This window comes from Myotis yumanensis, unplaced genomic scaffold, assembly GCF_028538775.1.
Source record: "Myotis yumanensis isolate MYYU_CA2020_CCGP unplaced genomic scaffold, mMyoYum1.0.hap1 SCAF_23, whole genome shotgun sequence".
NCBI lineage: Eukaryota > Metazoa > Chordata > Mammalia > Chiroptera > Vespertilionidae > Myotis > Myotis yumanensis.
In genome coordinates this window covers 793018-807651 of record NW_027223774.1, presented here as the reverse complement: position 1 = coordinate 807651, position 14634 = coordinate 793018, and the positions used below count along the sequence as shown (strand labels likewise).

The 14634-nt window shown below is 53.8% G+C and overlaps 1 protein-coding gene across 1 annotated transcript; it reads left to right on the top strand.

Annotated features, from left to right (window-relative positions):
* The first annotated feature begins 5718 nt into the window (after positions 1-5718).
* LOC139000131 (zinc finger protein 154-like) lies at positions 5719-10857 on the top strand. Its single transcript, XM_070402415.1, is given in 4 exon segments — positions 5719-5922; positions 7081-7207; positions 8747-10352; positions 10354-10857. Coding segments are annotated over 4 exon segments (1905 nt in total). The 5' UTR covers positions 5719-5889; the 3' UTR covers positions 10493-10857.
* The last annotated feature ends 3777 nt before the right edge of the window (positions 10858-14634 follow it).

Here is a 14634-nt window from a genome sequence, read left to right as displayed (position 1 = left end):
AACCTGAATCAGCCTGAATGGAGGGGCACAGCTGAGACCTGTAAGGACCAAGGGTGTGGACACTGTTGGGCTGGACTGTTCCAGACTCAAAGTGCAGAGTCCCTGCCCTTGGGACCCTGTGTTGTAGTGAAGGACACCCCACAACCAAGGGGGCAGGCAGCTGTGAGAGGAGCTCAGGGGGAAAGTGAGGCCAGAGGTGGTCAGTGGGGTCTCCCTGAGGAAGTGTTGGAAGGGGTGAGCATTCGGGCGCCGAAGGGAGGTCACCTTGGCTGGTTTGGACAATGAGGATCAGAAAGTGGGGTCGTGGCTGGGCGGTGGGCTCTGTGAAAGGACTTGACCTTCCCCTCAGGAGGCCTCACGGTTTGCCTGGAGCCCAGGCTGCCTTCTGAAGGGATGATGTGCAGAACCTTCAGCAAAATCCCTGCCCAGAGGGAAATTGACAGTACTGAGTGCAAGTAAGACATCCAGTGGCTTAAATATGTTTGCTTATTGATGATGAACAGTGCATCTGTAAGGTACGTTAGTATACTCACCACAGGACAGGTCTCCAGAGGAACATGACGAAGAAATGTACAAGGAGACAGCAATGATGGTAGACTTTCCCAGAATGTCCAAGTATCTGGTCGGAGGTCACCATAATGGGGCAGGATATGCAATAGAGGAAATAATGTTTGAGATGAGCCTGAGACGTACAGTACATCTGTCTCAGGAAATCATCTACAGAAACCCCACACCAGCCTCCACGTGGTCTCCAGGGGAGGCTCTGCTGTTTTTGTTTTTGTTTTTGTTTTTTATAAAGAGGAAGGGAGAGGGATAGAGAGTTAGAAACATCCATGAGAGAGAAACATTGATCAGCTGCCTCCTGCACACCCCCTACTGGGATGTGCCCGCAACCAAGGTACATGCCCTTGACTGGAATCGAACCTGAGACCCTTGAGTCCGCAGGCCGACGCTCTACCCGCTGAGCCGAACCGGTCGGGGCCCTAAGGAATGTTTTAAGTTTCTCACTCAGAATAACAACACTGAAGGAGACGCTTTGGGTCCAATTTATCTGAATATAAACCGCTTTTATGAAAACACTAGAGGCCCGATGCACAAATTCGACCTGCATCCAGGGTTGGTTCCCTCCTGCACGTGCCCAACCAGGGCCTGGGATGGAGCCTGCAACTGAGCTACATGCCTTTGACCAGAATCGAACCCAGGACCCTTTAGTCCTCAGGCCCATGTTCTATCGGCTGAGCCAAGCTGGCCAAGCTGACGGTCTTTTTTTTTTTTTTTTTTAAGGCGATTTTATTTTTTTAAATGTATTTTATTGATTTTTCACAGAGAGGAAGGGAGAGGGATAGAGAGTTAGAAACATCCATGAGAGAGAAACATTGATCAGCTGCCTCCTGCACACCCCCTACTGGGAATGTGCCCGCAACCAAGGTACATGCCCTTGACCGGAATCGAACCCGGGACCCTTTAGTCCGCAGGCTGACGCTCTATCCCCTGAGCCACACCGGTCAGGGCTGACGGTCACTATGTGTCAGCTTCTACCCTCACCCCAATCCTCAACCCGAATGCTAGGGACCAACACTTTCCCAAGGTGCCATGAAAATGAGTTCCTAGAAACATACAACCAACAGGACAACAGCCACACACACAGACTTGCCTGGGTGGGGTCTCCTGCAGTCCAGCCAGCTCCTGCCCAGCTAGAGCCACAGCCAGCCCAGACCTTCCGGTGCCTGAGACCCCCTCTCTGTGTCCCTGGGAACCCTATCCTCACAGCCCAGCCCACATGCACATGCCTGTGCACACTCGCACACACACACACTCACACACACACACACACACTCACACTCACACACACACACACACACACACACACACACCGGAACGTGGCCTTCCCTTCCCGAGACTCACCTCCTCACGGACACAGACGTTCACGCTGGGTGATCCTGGCCCAACTCTGAGCTGCCGTGGGGCTTGGCTGTCAGCGCTGGTGCCTCTGATGTGCTTCCTTTTATAGGGCCCAGGGGTCGGCAATGAGATTAAAGGCTGTGATTGGATAAACAGCCTGTGAGGGGTGTCTGGTGGCATCTAGGCCTCCAGGCTCCAGCTCTAACACCGGGTGTACACCCCCCTGGGCAGGAGCGAGGGGCCATCCTCACACACACTCCTTGTCTGCGGGGGCATCGGACCTTCTCACTAAGGGGCATGCGAGGGTGAGCGTCGTCTCAGGGACATTCTGGTCAGGTTAAGTCATAAGGGAGTCTCCTATAAACTTCAGAGAGGGAGAGGTAGACAGAAAGAGAGCAGGGGAGGGGGAGAAACATCAATGATGAGAGAGAATCATTCATTGATTGGCTGCCTCCTATATGCCTCCCACTGGAGATTGAGCCTTAAACCCGGGCATGTGCCCTGGCCGGGAATCCAACGGACACCGCCTGGTTCATAGGTGGATGCTCAACCACTGAGCCATGCGGGCCAGGCTCCTACAAACATGTAAAACGGGCTTATGTACTCTCCTTCCGGCAACAACAGTTTCTCATTGAAGACAGCACCCTTGCCCTGGCTGGTTTGGCTCAGTGGATCGAGCATCAGCCTGCTGACTGAAGGGTGCTGAGTTCGATTCCTGGTCAGGGCACCTGCCCAGGTTGGGGACTAGATCCCAGTAGGGGGGTTAAAGGAGGCAGATGATCAATGGTTCTCTCATCATGGATGTTTCCCACTCTCCCAAACTCTCTAAAAATCAATAAAAACATTTAAAGGAAAAGAATAGTGTTAAGATTGAATTGACTCAACATCAATGTGAGTGTGAGCCCTCTCGCTTTCTTTCCATTTTTATAAGGAAAACCATGCCTTGGCCGGTGTTTACAGAGGGCGTCCCAGGCATAACTGTGTACGGGAACAGGAAGCAGCCTGGAGCAGGTCGGCCTCAGGTTGGCCTGTAATGTTTGATTCTTGACTTCGTGCTGAAAAGATTTCATGTGAGTTCAGGAGATTTTGAGGGAACGTTTATTGGAGCTGGAGATAGTGACAAAAGGACGGGATCAGGAGAGAACAAGCAACAGCAGAGCGGGGCTCCCAGGGCTCTGGGAACGCTGTGGGAAATAAGAAAGCCAACGCGGGGCTGCGGTTAGCTCTCTGGACCATCAGAGAAAAGGGGGCCTTGAGCGCAGGTTCAGGGGCTCAGCTGCTGCTGCTCGGTGCTGCCCTGGTTGCAGGTCAGGTGGGGACCCTTACAAGGTGAGGAAAGAGTCGGTCCTGGCAGCAGCTGCAATGGCTGTCATCTCTCATCTTTCCAGGCTCTTGGTGTCCCCTTCAGCTTCTGGAAATGTGGCCTCTGGTGTGGCCATCTGTGATGGAGTCATCACAGTGTTGAGGGACATGAAGGCGTGTCAGTCCTCCACACCAACGGAGGCGAAGTCGAGGAGACCATCTGTCAGGGCCAGCCTGACAGGTTGAGCCGGGCTGAGGTAGGGAGGTGGGAACTGAGAAAAGAAAGAAAGACAGGAGAGCCAGATGGGGAGGACTACAGCTCAATCGAGGAACTGCAGTAAGTTTATTAACCACACGATGCTTTTTATACACAAGACACTGAATAGGAGGTCTGTCAAGAGGAATGTATTCTTTGTCCCTCTTAATCTCTAAGGGAGGACAGAGCAGAAGGACAAATTCTCGGTACAGCAAATCTCAGTAAATAGTTACGGACTTCTTGGTCAGCCATGAAAGGCTGTTCTCATTCTACAAAGGTTGCTCTCATTCTACTGATAACCGCCATCCAAACAAGTCTGGGAAAACTGTGTGGGTAAGGGTCCCAGCCTCGCTAGCCCCTTCAGGTGCAAGGACCATGTCAGCTTACACCCGGTCTCCAACAGCCATCATCCTGGAGGAGGGCGAGGAGGCCTGGTGGGTGCTGTGGGCCAGACAGGAGACGACCCCTCTGCCACCTTCGTCAAGATGCTGCCGCTGCGCCCTGTGTGAGGCAGCCTAGGAGACCGAGGAGAGCACGGGGACCTGGGGTTTGTCTTCCGGGCCCCAAGTCTGCACCCCTTAAGACAGCGGTTCTCAACCTGTGGGTCGCGACCCCTTTGGCGGTTGAACGACCCTTTCACAGGGGTCGCCTAAGACCATCCTGCATATCAGATATTTACATGACGATTCATAGCAGTAGCAACATGACAGTTATGAAGTAGCAACGAAAATAATGTTATGGTTGGGTCACAACATGAGGAACTGTATTTAAAGGGCCAGAAGGTTGAGAACCACTGCCTTATGAGCAAGATGACCCATGCCAGCCCTAAGGCTGCCCCCAAGAAGAAGCTTACGGGGATCGAGCATGAATGACAAGCAAACTGCTCCCAGGAGGTCGAGGACCTGCCCTCTGGCAGGGAAGCGGGGGCAGTGCTGTCCTCTCCCTGGTGGTAGAGTCTTTGTGAGCCCCTCCCGCCCCTGCCTGGAGCATCTGGCAACCCCAGACCTGCCTGTGGGGGTTGCAGGCTGCCCACCTCCTGCCAGACCGAGGACTGGGGGGATCTCAGCAGGGCGAGGGCAATCCCTTCACCCAGCTGCCAAACAGGCCCCCACCCCTGGGCCTTCCTCCTCCCTCCATGCCTGACGGTTCTGGACCCCCAAACCGCTTCTGATCTTCTGATTCCTCTTGGGTGGAAACAGACCAAGTCCCCCACCCCAGGCACCCCAGTTTCGGAGAGGGGCTGTATTGTTTTTATTGACACACCTACTTGCAACCTGTCCAGTCCCGCCCCCCCCCCACCCCCCCCACCCCCGCCCAGCGCCCCTTTCCCAAGCGGCCAACTTCTAACCACAATAGGGACCCTGTGTTTGTCTGGTCCCTTCTGTGTATAAATGGAATGTTGTGAAGATAACCCCTCCCCACGCTGCCTGGTTGCCCTCCCATTTCCACCTCTTCACGGCTGCTCATGGAAGCAGGACCAGGAAGGGGCCCTTGAAGAAGAAAGAGGAGGAGGAGGAGGAGGAAGAGGAGGAGGAAGAGGAGGAGGAGAAAAAACAACAATAAAAACAAAGAAAAGGGGCCTTGACCGGTGTTGCTCAGTGAATAGAGCCTCGGCCTTCGGACTGAAGGGTCCCGGGTCGATTCCGGTCAAGGGCGTGTACCTCAGTTGCGGGCACATCCCCAGTGGGGGGCGTGCAGGAGGCAGCTGATTGATGTTTCTCTCTCATGGATGTTTCTAACTCTCTATCCCTCTCCCTTCCTCTCTGTAAAAAATCAATAAAATATATTTTTAAAAATGGTTAGGAAATCCTGACCTGTGTGGTTCAGTGGTTGAGCATCAAACTATGAACCTGGACATCCCCTTTGATTTCAATGGTGCACCTGCAGGCGTTGCGACTGGATCCCCAGTGGGGGGCGTGCAGGAGGCAGCTGATCAATGATTCTCTCTCATCATTGATGTTTCTATCTCTCGCTCCCTCTCCCTTCCTCTCTGAAATCAATAAAAATAAAGAGGAGGCAAAGCCCACCTAGTCCACTTCCCACCCATCTCCCAGCTGAGCTTAAGTCCTTTTGCACAATAAGCCCTTTCCCGCCACTGTGGGAAGGGACTACATTTCCCAGAATGCGTAGAGTGGAGCGGCAGCATCGCTATCCAATCAGAAGGTAGGGGAGAGGGGCTCCCGCGGTTGACGCATTACGGGAGGGCGGTACTTCCGGCTACTGCCTGGGCGGCCGCGTTAGCTGCTCTGGGACTGGTTTGTAGGACTTTCCCGAGCCCGGCTCAGTCAGGACCCAGGTGCCGGGTCTAAATTTCCGGGAGTCGTTCTCCGCGCCGCACAAACGCGGGTGTGAGGCCCGGCGACCCCGCGAGGGACCCGCTTCAGGGCGGGAGGGAACCGCCCCCTCGCCCGCCGACCCCGCTGAGCCCTATGGCGGCGGCCGCGCCCAGGCGCCCGGCTGAGGTGAGCGCGTCCCCGGCCTCCCCGCCTCCCGACCCAGCCCCGCAGCCCGGGGGCGGGCGCCCGTCCTCCTGCAGCCCCGGCCCCGCGCCAGGACCGCGAGGCGCTCGGGGGTGACCCCCGGTGTGGCGGGGAGGATAGGGGAGGGGCGCCCGGAAGACCAGCTGCCCCGACTGCGGGGAGTCCGGCGGCGCGCGTCCCGGCCCTCGGGGCACGCCGCATCCGGGGAGGCCCTGTGTCTCTGGGGCCAGCCCCCACCCGAGTCCCGCGGCTGCGGAAGTGCTGGTGCGACCACAGGGAAGGAGGGGGGGGGGTGACCCCGACCCCCACCCTCACCGTCTCCGGAGCGTCTTCTTTCGGACTCGGAGAGCAGGTCCCCAAACTGGGGTCCCCGGGAGCCTGGAGGAACCCCAGGCACAGGACGCTCCTCCCACGCCAGGGCCGCATGCAGGCGCCGGCTCTGCCTTCAGCCCATAAACACCCGCGGGGGAGGCTGTGCCGGGAGCTGGTCGCGGGCCCTGTGCGCGCCTCGGGCAGAGCTGAGCTGAGTGTTTACGGAGCTTCGGTTTCTTGCTGGGGACAAAGAACACAGGCGGCCCCTGTCCTCCCGGAGCCCCTGAGGCCACAATGGCTCCAGGACGTGGATGGTCCTTTGAGCTGGGCGATTGGGAGGAGGACGGCGCAGGGTGCTTGTGGGGGGCTGTGGGGGGTGTGGGGGGCATAGTGGGTTCTCAATAGAGGAGCTTTTTCTGGTTGCAGCTGCCCCCGTCCTGCCACCAGGTGTTAGAAATAAGGCGATACCCAAGTCAGGGGTCCTGGGAAAACACAAAACACACCCAGGAGCCAGGCAGCAGGCAGACATCTTTACTTCCACGGAGAAGGGTGGGGACACATGGTCTGTATAATAGGTGGTCTGCTCAGATTTATAACCTCTGACACCCGTGGCCTGTCCCTTACTCTTGAATGGAGCCCAGGCGCACAGGCTTTCACGATTGGCTAATACAAAGGGAGGGGTTGGGCTTTGCTGTTTCAAGATGGGGCCCCCCCCAGGGGAGCTGCAAGTCTTGCAGCCAACATGGCAGCTGCCAAGTCACACAGTCCAACATGGCGGCCTTCTCAACTGTTCTTTGACAGAAAGATGATTTGTTTCTTCTCATACAGGGCAGGGTGACCTTTGAGGACGTGGCTGTGTACTTCTCCTCGGAGGAGTGGGAGCTCCTTGATGAGGCTCAGAGACGCCTGTACCACGACGTGATGCTGGAGAACTTGGCCCTGATCGCCTCCCTGGGTAAGGCTTCCAAACTCCCCCCCCCCCCCCCCCCGTGCCCGGGCAGTAGTGTCTGCCCTTCTCTTTCCCCCAGAGCCGGTCTGTCCTCACACCAGGACCAAGGCACGGCTTTCTTCCCCAGGTCCCTGGACGGGTGCTGTGCTTACACCCCTGCAAGGGTGCTGTGCTTAGTTGGTTTGAGGTTTGTGCATGGACCTCTCCTTCCTTCAAGAGCCCCAGACTTGCAGGGAAGCAATCAGGACAGGAGTCTTCCAGTGAACCCACTGGATACACCTGACTTGCTTCTCCCTGACCGGATGACTTTGTTCAGCTCCCAGGCCCGTGTGTACTGAGGTTCTGCTGCCTCCTTCCAGCTGACATTGCCTCAGGCCTGCCTGGGCCAGGGCTCCCCATCACTGACATGGTTCCTCCTCCCATGGACTGTGGGCTGTTCTTACAAGACCCTCCTTCGAAGTTCTCTGTGTAATATTTGGTTTTCTTTTCTGTTGGCTGTGATGTGCTGAGTTGTTCTGGGCTAGTGCTGGGTACTCATGGTGCTGTCCCTCCCTCAGTACCTGTATACGTTGCCATGCCTGTGCTCACTGAGGGAGTTGCGTTGGGTTAGAAAGAGGTGGTTCACAGGATGTATATGAATCCAGGCTCAGCAAAATGTTAGGAGTGGCACCTGGAGGAGGGTGTGATGCCAGTGCTGTGTTCAACTCATACCAGACGCCTGCTGTGTTGAACTAGTGTTTTTGTTTTTTTTAATATATATTTTATTGATATTTTTACAGAGAGGAAGAGAGAGAGATAGTCAGAAACATCAATGAGAGAGAAACATCCTGCACACCCCCCACTGGGGATGTGCCCACAACCAAGGTACATGCCCTTGACCGGAATTAAACCTGGGACCTTTCAGTTTGCAGGCCAAAGCTCTATCTACTGAGCCAAACCGGTTAGGACTGAACTAGTGTTTTGATCCCATGCCTGGGGCCACACTTCACTTCTGTCTATCTTTCCCCTTCCTTGACACTTCACCGATTTCTCAGCTCTATCACTTTTCACTTCTACTCTCACCTCTAGCCTCACATCTCTGCACTGTGTGTGTAGCCTGTTTTTCTCACCACTCCATCTGTGGTACTTTCCTCATTTGGGCCCTTTGCGTTGTGTCCTGAGGTGTGTGCATATTTCTAAAAGTCCCTGAATACCAGCTGCCCTGTTACAGTTGTATTTTCTTGCACCTTAACACACCCGTCTGCACAGCTTTCGGGTGTCACCAGTAGCGAAGTTCTCTTGGGAAGTCGTTGTTGAAGTGAATTGTGGGCCTGTGTGTGCTCTCTGTGTACACGGCATGGTTGTGTCCTTCACCACGTGAGGCCTCCCCCAGTCTGTGCTCTTCATAGCCCAGTACTGCAGAGCAGCCCATCCTCAACCCGAACCAATTCCCTGGTCCTGCACACAAGGCCAAGGACTTGTTCCTGGGTTTGTCGGACACACGTGTGTGGACTGGCCCTTCCCACCAGAGTCAACATGCACTTAACCAGCACTTTTCGTTTCCAGGTTGTTGGCATGGAGCCCAGAACGAGGAGGCCCCGTCTGAGCTCAGCAGTTCTCTACAGGGAGTGTCCCAGGTCAGGACCTGCAAGGCAGGTGTGTCTCCCCCGGAGGCCCATCCTTGTGAGCCGTGTGGTGTGGACGTGAGAGACATTTTGCACTTCACTGGGCACCATGGGCAGACGCTGTACAAGGCGGGGGCCTGTGAGGAACAGCTGGATGTTAGCGCGGAACTTGAGCATCAGAAGCAGCACACGGGAGAGCTGTGCTTCCGAGGCCGCGTGGACAGAGCCTCCTTTGGAAAGGACTGCAGGTTCTGTGTGTCCGGGCAGCCCGATTCCTGTGAGGCGGTTGTGAGGGACTTCCTGGCCAGCTCAAGATTCCTCCAGCATCAGGCCGCACACACCAGGGAGAAGTCAAACAGGGGAACTGAGTGCGGAACAGCCTCTCATAAGGAAAGAACTCTGTCTGACCCAGAATACACTAAAGATTTTCATTGCAAACGCAAGCTTGTTCAAGATCAGAGAGTCCTCACCCAAGAAACATGCCACGTGAGCAATGAATGTGGAAAATCTTACAGCAAAAGCTATAGTCTGAATGACCATTGGAGAGTTCACACTGGGGAAAAGCCTTATGAGTGCGGGGAATGTGGGAAGTCCTTTAGGCAAAGCTCTAGCCTCATTCAACACCGGAGAGTTCACGCCAGAGCGGAGCCTCACAAGTGTGAGTTGTGTGGGAAATTATTTAGCAACAAGTCCAACCTCATTAAACATCAAAGAGTTCACACTGGAGAAAAGCCTTATGAGTGTGGGGAATGTGGGAAGTCCTTTAGCCAAAGCTCTGCACTCCTTCAACACCGGAGTGTTCACACAGGGGAGAGGCCTTATGAGTGCAGTGAATGTGGGAAGTTCTTTACCTACAACTCCAGTCTCACAAAACACCAGAGGGTTCACTCTGGGTCCAGGCCCTATGCCTGCAGTGAATGTGGAAAGTCCTTTACTCTAAAGTCTCGCCTGATTGATCACTCCAGAGTTCATAGTGGAGAAAAGCCTTATAAGTGCAGCGAATGTGGGAAATGTTTTAGCCAAAGCTCTGTGCTTCTTGAGCATCAGAGAATTCACACTGGAGAAAGGCCTTATGAGTGCAGTGAATGTGGGAAATTCTTTACTCACAATTCTAGTTTCTTAAAACACCGGAGAGTTCACACAGGGGAAAGGCCTTATGAGTGCATTGAATGTGGGAAATGCTTTACTTACAGCTATACACTCATCAAACACAGGAGAATTCACACGGGAGAAAGGCCTTATGAGTGTAGCCAGTGTGGGAAATCTTTTAGTCAAAGCTCTGCACTTTTTCAGCATCAGAGAGTTCACACAGGGGAAAGGCCTTATGAGTGCAGTGAATGTGGGAAGTTCTTTACTTACAGCTCTAGTCTCATCAAACACTTAAGAATTCACACTGGAGAAAGGCCTTATGAGTGTAGCCAATGTGGGAAATCTTTCAGCCAAAGCTCTGCACTTTTTCAGCATCAGAGAATTCACACTGGGGAAAGGCCTTATGAGTGCAGTGAATGTGGAAAATGCTTTACTTACAGCTCTAGTCTCTTAAAACACCAGAGTTCACACCAGAGAAAGGCCTTATGAGTGCGGTGAATGTGGGATATCTTTTAGGCATAGTTCGAACCTCATTAAACATCAAAGATTTGCCCTAGCTGGTTTGGCTCAGTGGATAGAGCTTCGGCCAGTGGACTGAAGTGTCCCAGGTTAATTCTGGTCAGGGGCACATATCTGGGTTGCAGGCTTGATCCCTACTAGGGGGTTACAGGAGGCAGCCAATAAATAATTCTCATCATTGATGTTTCTCTCTGTTCCTCTCTGGAATCAATTTTAAAAAATTAAAGATTTCACACTGCATAAAGGCCTTGTGAATATTGAATGTGGAAAATAATTTTATCTTCAGCTCCAGGCACCTCCAGGTCTTATTGCTCAAGCTACTGTTAATATTGAGGTTCTAGTCACTGTTTTGGGTCCTTTGAAGTTGACCTGTTTGCTAGTATGAAGAGGTGAACAGCATTGGTTGGGATCCTAAACTTTGTGTGCCTCAGAGGGCATATGTGATGGCAGAATATACGTCTTCAGTTTTGGCCCAGTTTGCGTTGCTGCTCATAGCCTTTAGGAAAGACGGTGGAGCTTTGTGGTCCTAGATTGTAGCTTCGAAGCCATGATTTGGGGGTTCTGAGTTCAACCTGAGAAGGGGGTCCTTGTGACAACCTTCATGCTTCTGAGAGCAACATGAACTTGTTCTCTTCACAGGGCCTCCTGTCCCATGCTCAGCACTGGTGAGGGACCATCTGTCCCTGCGGGTCCTGCAGTGGAGCTGTGGGCCCTGAGGTCCTGACTTCTGTAGGTACCATCGCTGGTTTTAAGATGACAGGGGCCAGGAGAAGGATCATTGTTGCAGAAACACTGGACTCAGAGAGTGTGGAGGAGACTGCCACAAGTGGTTAGCATGCTCTATTTTTATTAATTGATTTATTTTATTTTTCAAATATGTTTTTTGTTGATTATCTTTCAGAGGGGAAGGGAGGAGAGAAACATCAATGTTGGGAATCATTGATCAGCTGCCTCCTCCATGCCCCCTACTGGGAATGGAGCCGGCAACGAAGGCATGTGCCCTGACCAGGAATGCAAATTTCAGTCTCCTGGTTCAAAGGTCAATGCTCAACCACTGAGCCGTGCCAGCTGTGCTGGATGCTTGCTTTTAATTATTTTCAGCGTGGGTACAGAACCAGTTAAATCAGCTCCGCAAGTTGAAGTATAAGTAAGCCCCACTATCTATTTTTTTTTTTTAAATATATTTTATTGATTTTTTACAGAGAGGAAGGGAGAGAGATAGAGAGCCAGAAACATCGATGAGAGAGAAACATCGATCAGCCGCCTCCTGCACACCCCCCACTGGGGATGTGCCCGCAACCAAGGTACACGCCCCCGACCGGAATCGAACCTGGGACCCCCCAGTCCGCAGGCTGACGCTCTATCCACTGAGCCAAACCGGCCTCGGCAAGCCCCACTATCTAGATGAAATAGTTTTTAGGATCTCTGCCAGAGAGAAAAAAACAAAACTGATCACCAGAACATGAAATTCACAGTCTGAGAGCAGTCTTTTTTGCTGATGGAAAGGCCTTGAAATTTGCCCAAGGGTGGCCTCTACTGTTTCCTAGGGGATCATTCAAAGTTCCCAGTGAAATGCCTAGCTGGTGTGGCTCAGTGTTTGAGAGTTGACCTATGAACCAGAAGGTCAGAGTTTGATTCCTGGTCAGGAGGGCACATGCCCAGGTTGTAGGCTTGAACTCCAGTAGGGGGTGTGTAGAAGGCAGCTGATAAATAATTTTCTCTCATCATTGAGGTTTCTATCTCCCTCTCCAAAATCAGTAAGAATATTTTTTAACTATAGGCCCAGTGCATGAATTCATGCACGGGTGGGTTCTGGCTGACCGAGCCCCGATTGGGGCCCCATCGGGGCTGTGCTGGCTGTGAGAAGGGGCCACAAGTGATTGGCTGGAGGGCCCCACCCCTGATTGGGGTTTAGAGGCCTGTGGGAGGCAGGGTCGGCCATGGGGAGGAGCTGTGGGCAGTGGGTCAGCCGGTCCTGCCCCTGAATTGGGGGGGGGGGGGGTGCTGATTGGGAGCCAGCAGCCTGGGGTAGGGGGCATGGGTGCTTGGCCAGCTGGCCCTGCCCCTGCTCCGGGTGGGGCAGCAATCAGGGGCGGGGCCATCTGGGGGAGGGGTTCCAGGCCTATCATAGTGAGGTGGGTGGAACAGGGGCGGAGCTGGCCAGGGGGAAGGCTGGAGGGGGGCGTTTGGCCAGCTGGCCCACCTTTGATCGGAATGGGATAGTCCGAACAGGGTGGGCCAGTGGGGGGAGTGGCCGCAGGAGGTTGATGGGCCAGCCCCAGCCCCACCCCCGATCAGGTGGTTCGCTGGCCACAGTGGGCATAATAGTAACCGGTCATTGGTTTTTTATATATTATATTATAATATATATATATAGTATCCAGTAAAATACTTCCCTTAGAGCTTACCCTGAATGAACTAGGTGAACCTTTGCTGGAAAAAACTACAACCCTCAAATTGAAGTAGCCCTCTTCTTCACAGTGGTAGTACACACCCCAGGATTGCCCACAAAACACCCACCTAGATAACATTCACATGTCCCGCTCCATTGGGACCACGTTCTCTCACTCCAGACCCGGGTTCGATGTTGGGGCGAGGAGTGACTTTGCGGCAGGGCTGCGAGGCAGAGAAGAGCTAAGCCTTGAGGTGTCAGGGACTAGGGCAGGGGGTCTGGACACCACTTTGAGCTGGAGACCAGGCAACAGGAGGTGCTAGGTGGGCCGCCGGGGCCAGAGGCGCTGTGAGCGTCTGTGCAGGAATGGTGCAATCTGCAGCCTTGGGGACACGGGGAAGGTGTGGAAGGCAGTGAGGGCAGGTTGGGCTGTGGAGAGCTGGCTGCCAGGACACAGGAGGAGCCAGGAAAGCCACGAGGGGAGGTGCATCTGGAGCACATGGCAGGGCCAGGGGACCCACACTGCTGCCAGAGGACACTGGGTGAGGAGGAATCTCCAGGCAGTGGGGACCCCAAAACAGGCTGTTGGGGATTGCAGGGGTCGAAGGCAGCAGAACCTGTTACCTGGAGGCCACAAAACCCAGAGCTGGGAGTGGTGAGGGGTAGGGTAAGCCAGGCAGACCAGAGCTCTTTCCCGGCTCTGTCCCTGGACATCATCTACTTGTCACCCCACCCCTTAAGCCAGATACCAAAGCTCTGCCTTCCTTTCCCTCGGAACCAAAGCCTCTGTAGGCAGCCCTGCCCCGCCCCGCCCAGCTCTCCCCGTCTCTGTCTCTGGGACTCCAGTCGTTCTTGATTGATGGCGGGTTGTGTTCCTTTCCAGAGCCTCTGGGAAGATCAGATTCCTGCCCATCTGAGTTGTTGGCAGAATCTAGCTCCATGTATTATGGGACGCAGTATCTCTGAGCTGAAAATCACGGTCACTTTCTTCATTTTGTTTGAAGAGTTCTTGCCGAACCAGGACTGACCTTAGCTCCTAGGGTTCCTCTCCAGTCCTAGCACACAGCTGTGTCTGTGTCCTGGCACCAGCACTGGGGCAGCAGGCTGATCGTCCTGCCAGGGGGCTGGCTCTTCTGTCTGCATCCTTCTCCCTGCAGCTGGTCCTGTGATTAGATGGACCCCAACTGAGGTAAGTCTTGCTGCCGTGAGGACAGCGTTACTAACACCTGCAGAGTCGCATCGGCCATTCGGGGAACACGCACAAGTTCTCGGGATTGGGGCATGCACATCTTTGGGAGCAATTAGTCTGCCTTCTACAGTTTATCCTTCTACAGTTCCCCAAAATAAACCTATCCCAAGATCCCAAATGGCCTCATTCCAATATGAACTCATCAGTGTGGAACCTGATCATCGAATCTGTCCAGACCAGTTAGGGGTCAGATTCTGGGTGTAGTCACCCTGAAGTGCATTATCTCCCCATCTGTGGGTCTGGGATGCTAGAAAACAAAGTGACTGTTCCTGAAATAAAATGGTGGAACAGCCCAGCTGGTGTGGTTCAGTGGTTGAGCATTGACCTATGAACCAGGCTGTCACAGTTGCAGGCTCCATCCCAGTGGGGGGTTGTACAGAAAACAGCCTATCAGCGATTCTCTCTGATCATTGATGTTTTCCCTCTCCTTTCCTCTCTGAAATCAATAAAAAAAATATTTCTTACGTGTTGGAGCAGCCCTGGCTGGTTTGGCTCAGTGGATAGAGCATTGGCCTGCGGACTGAAGGGTCCCAGGTTCAATTCTGGTCAAGGGCACATGCCCAGGTTGTGGGCTTGATCC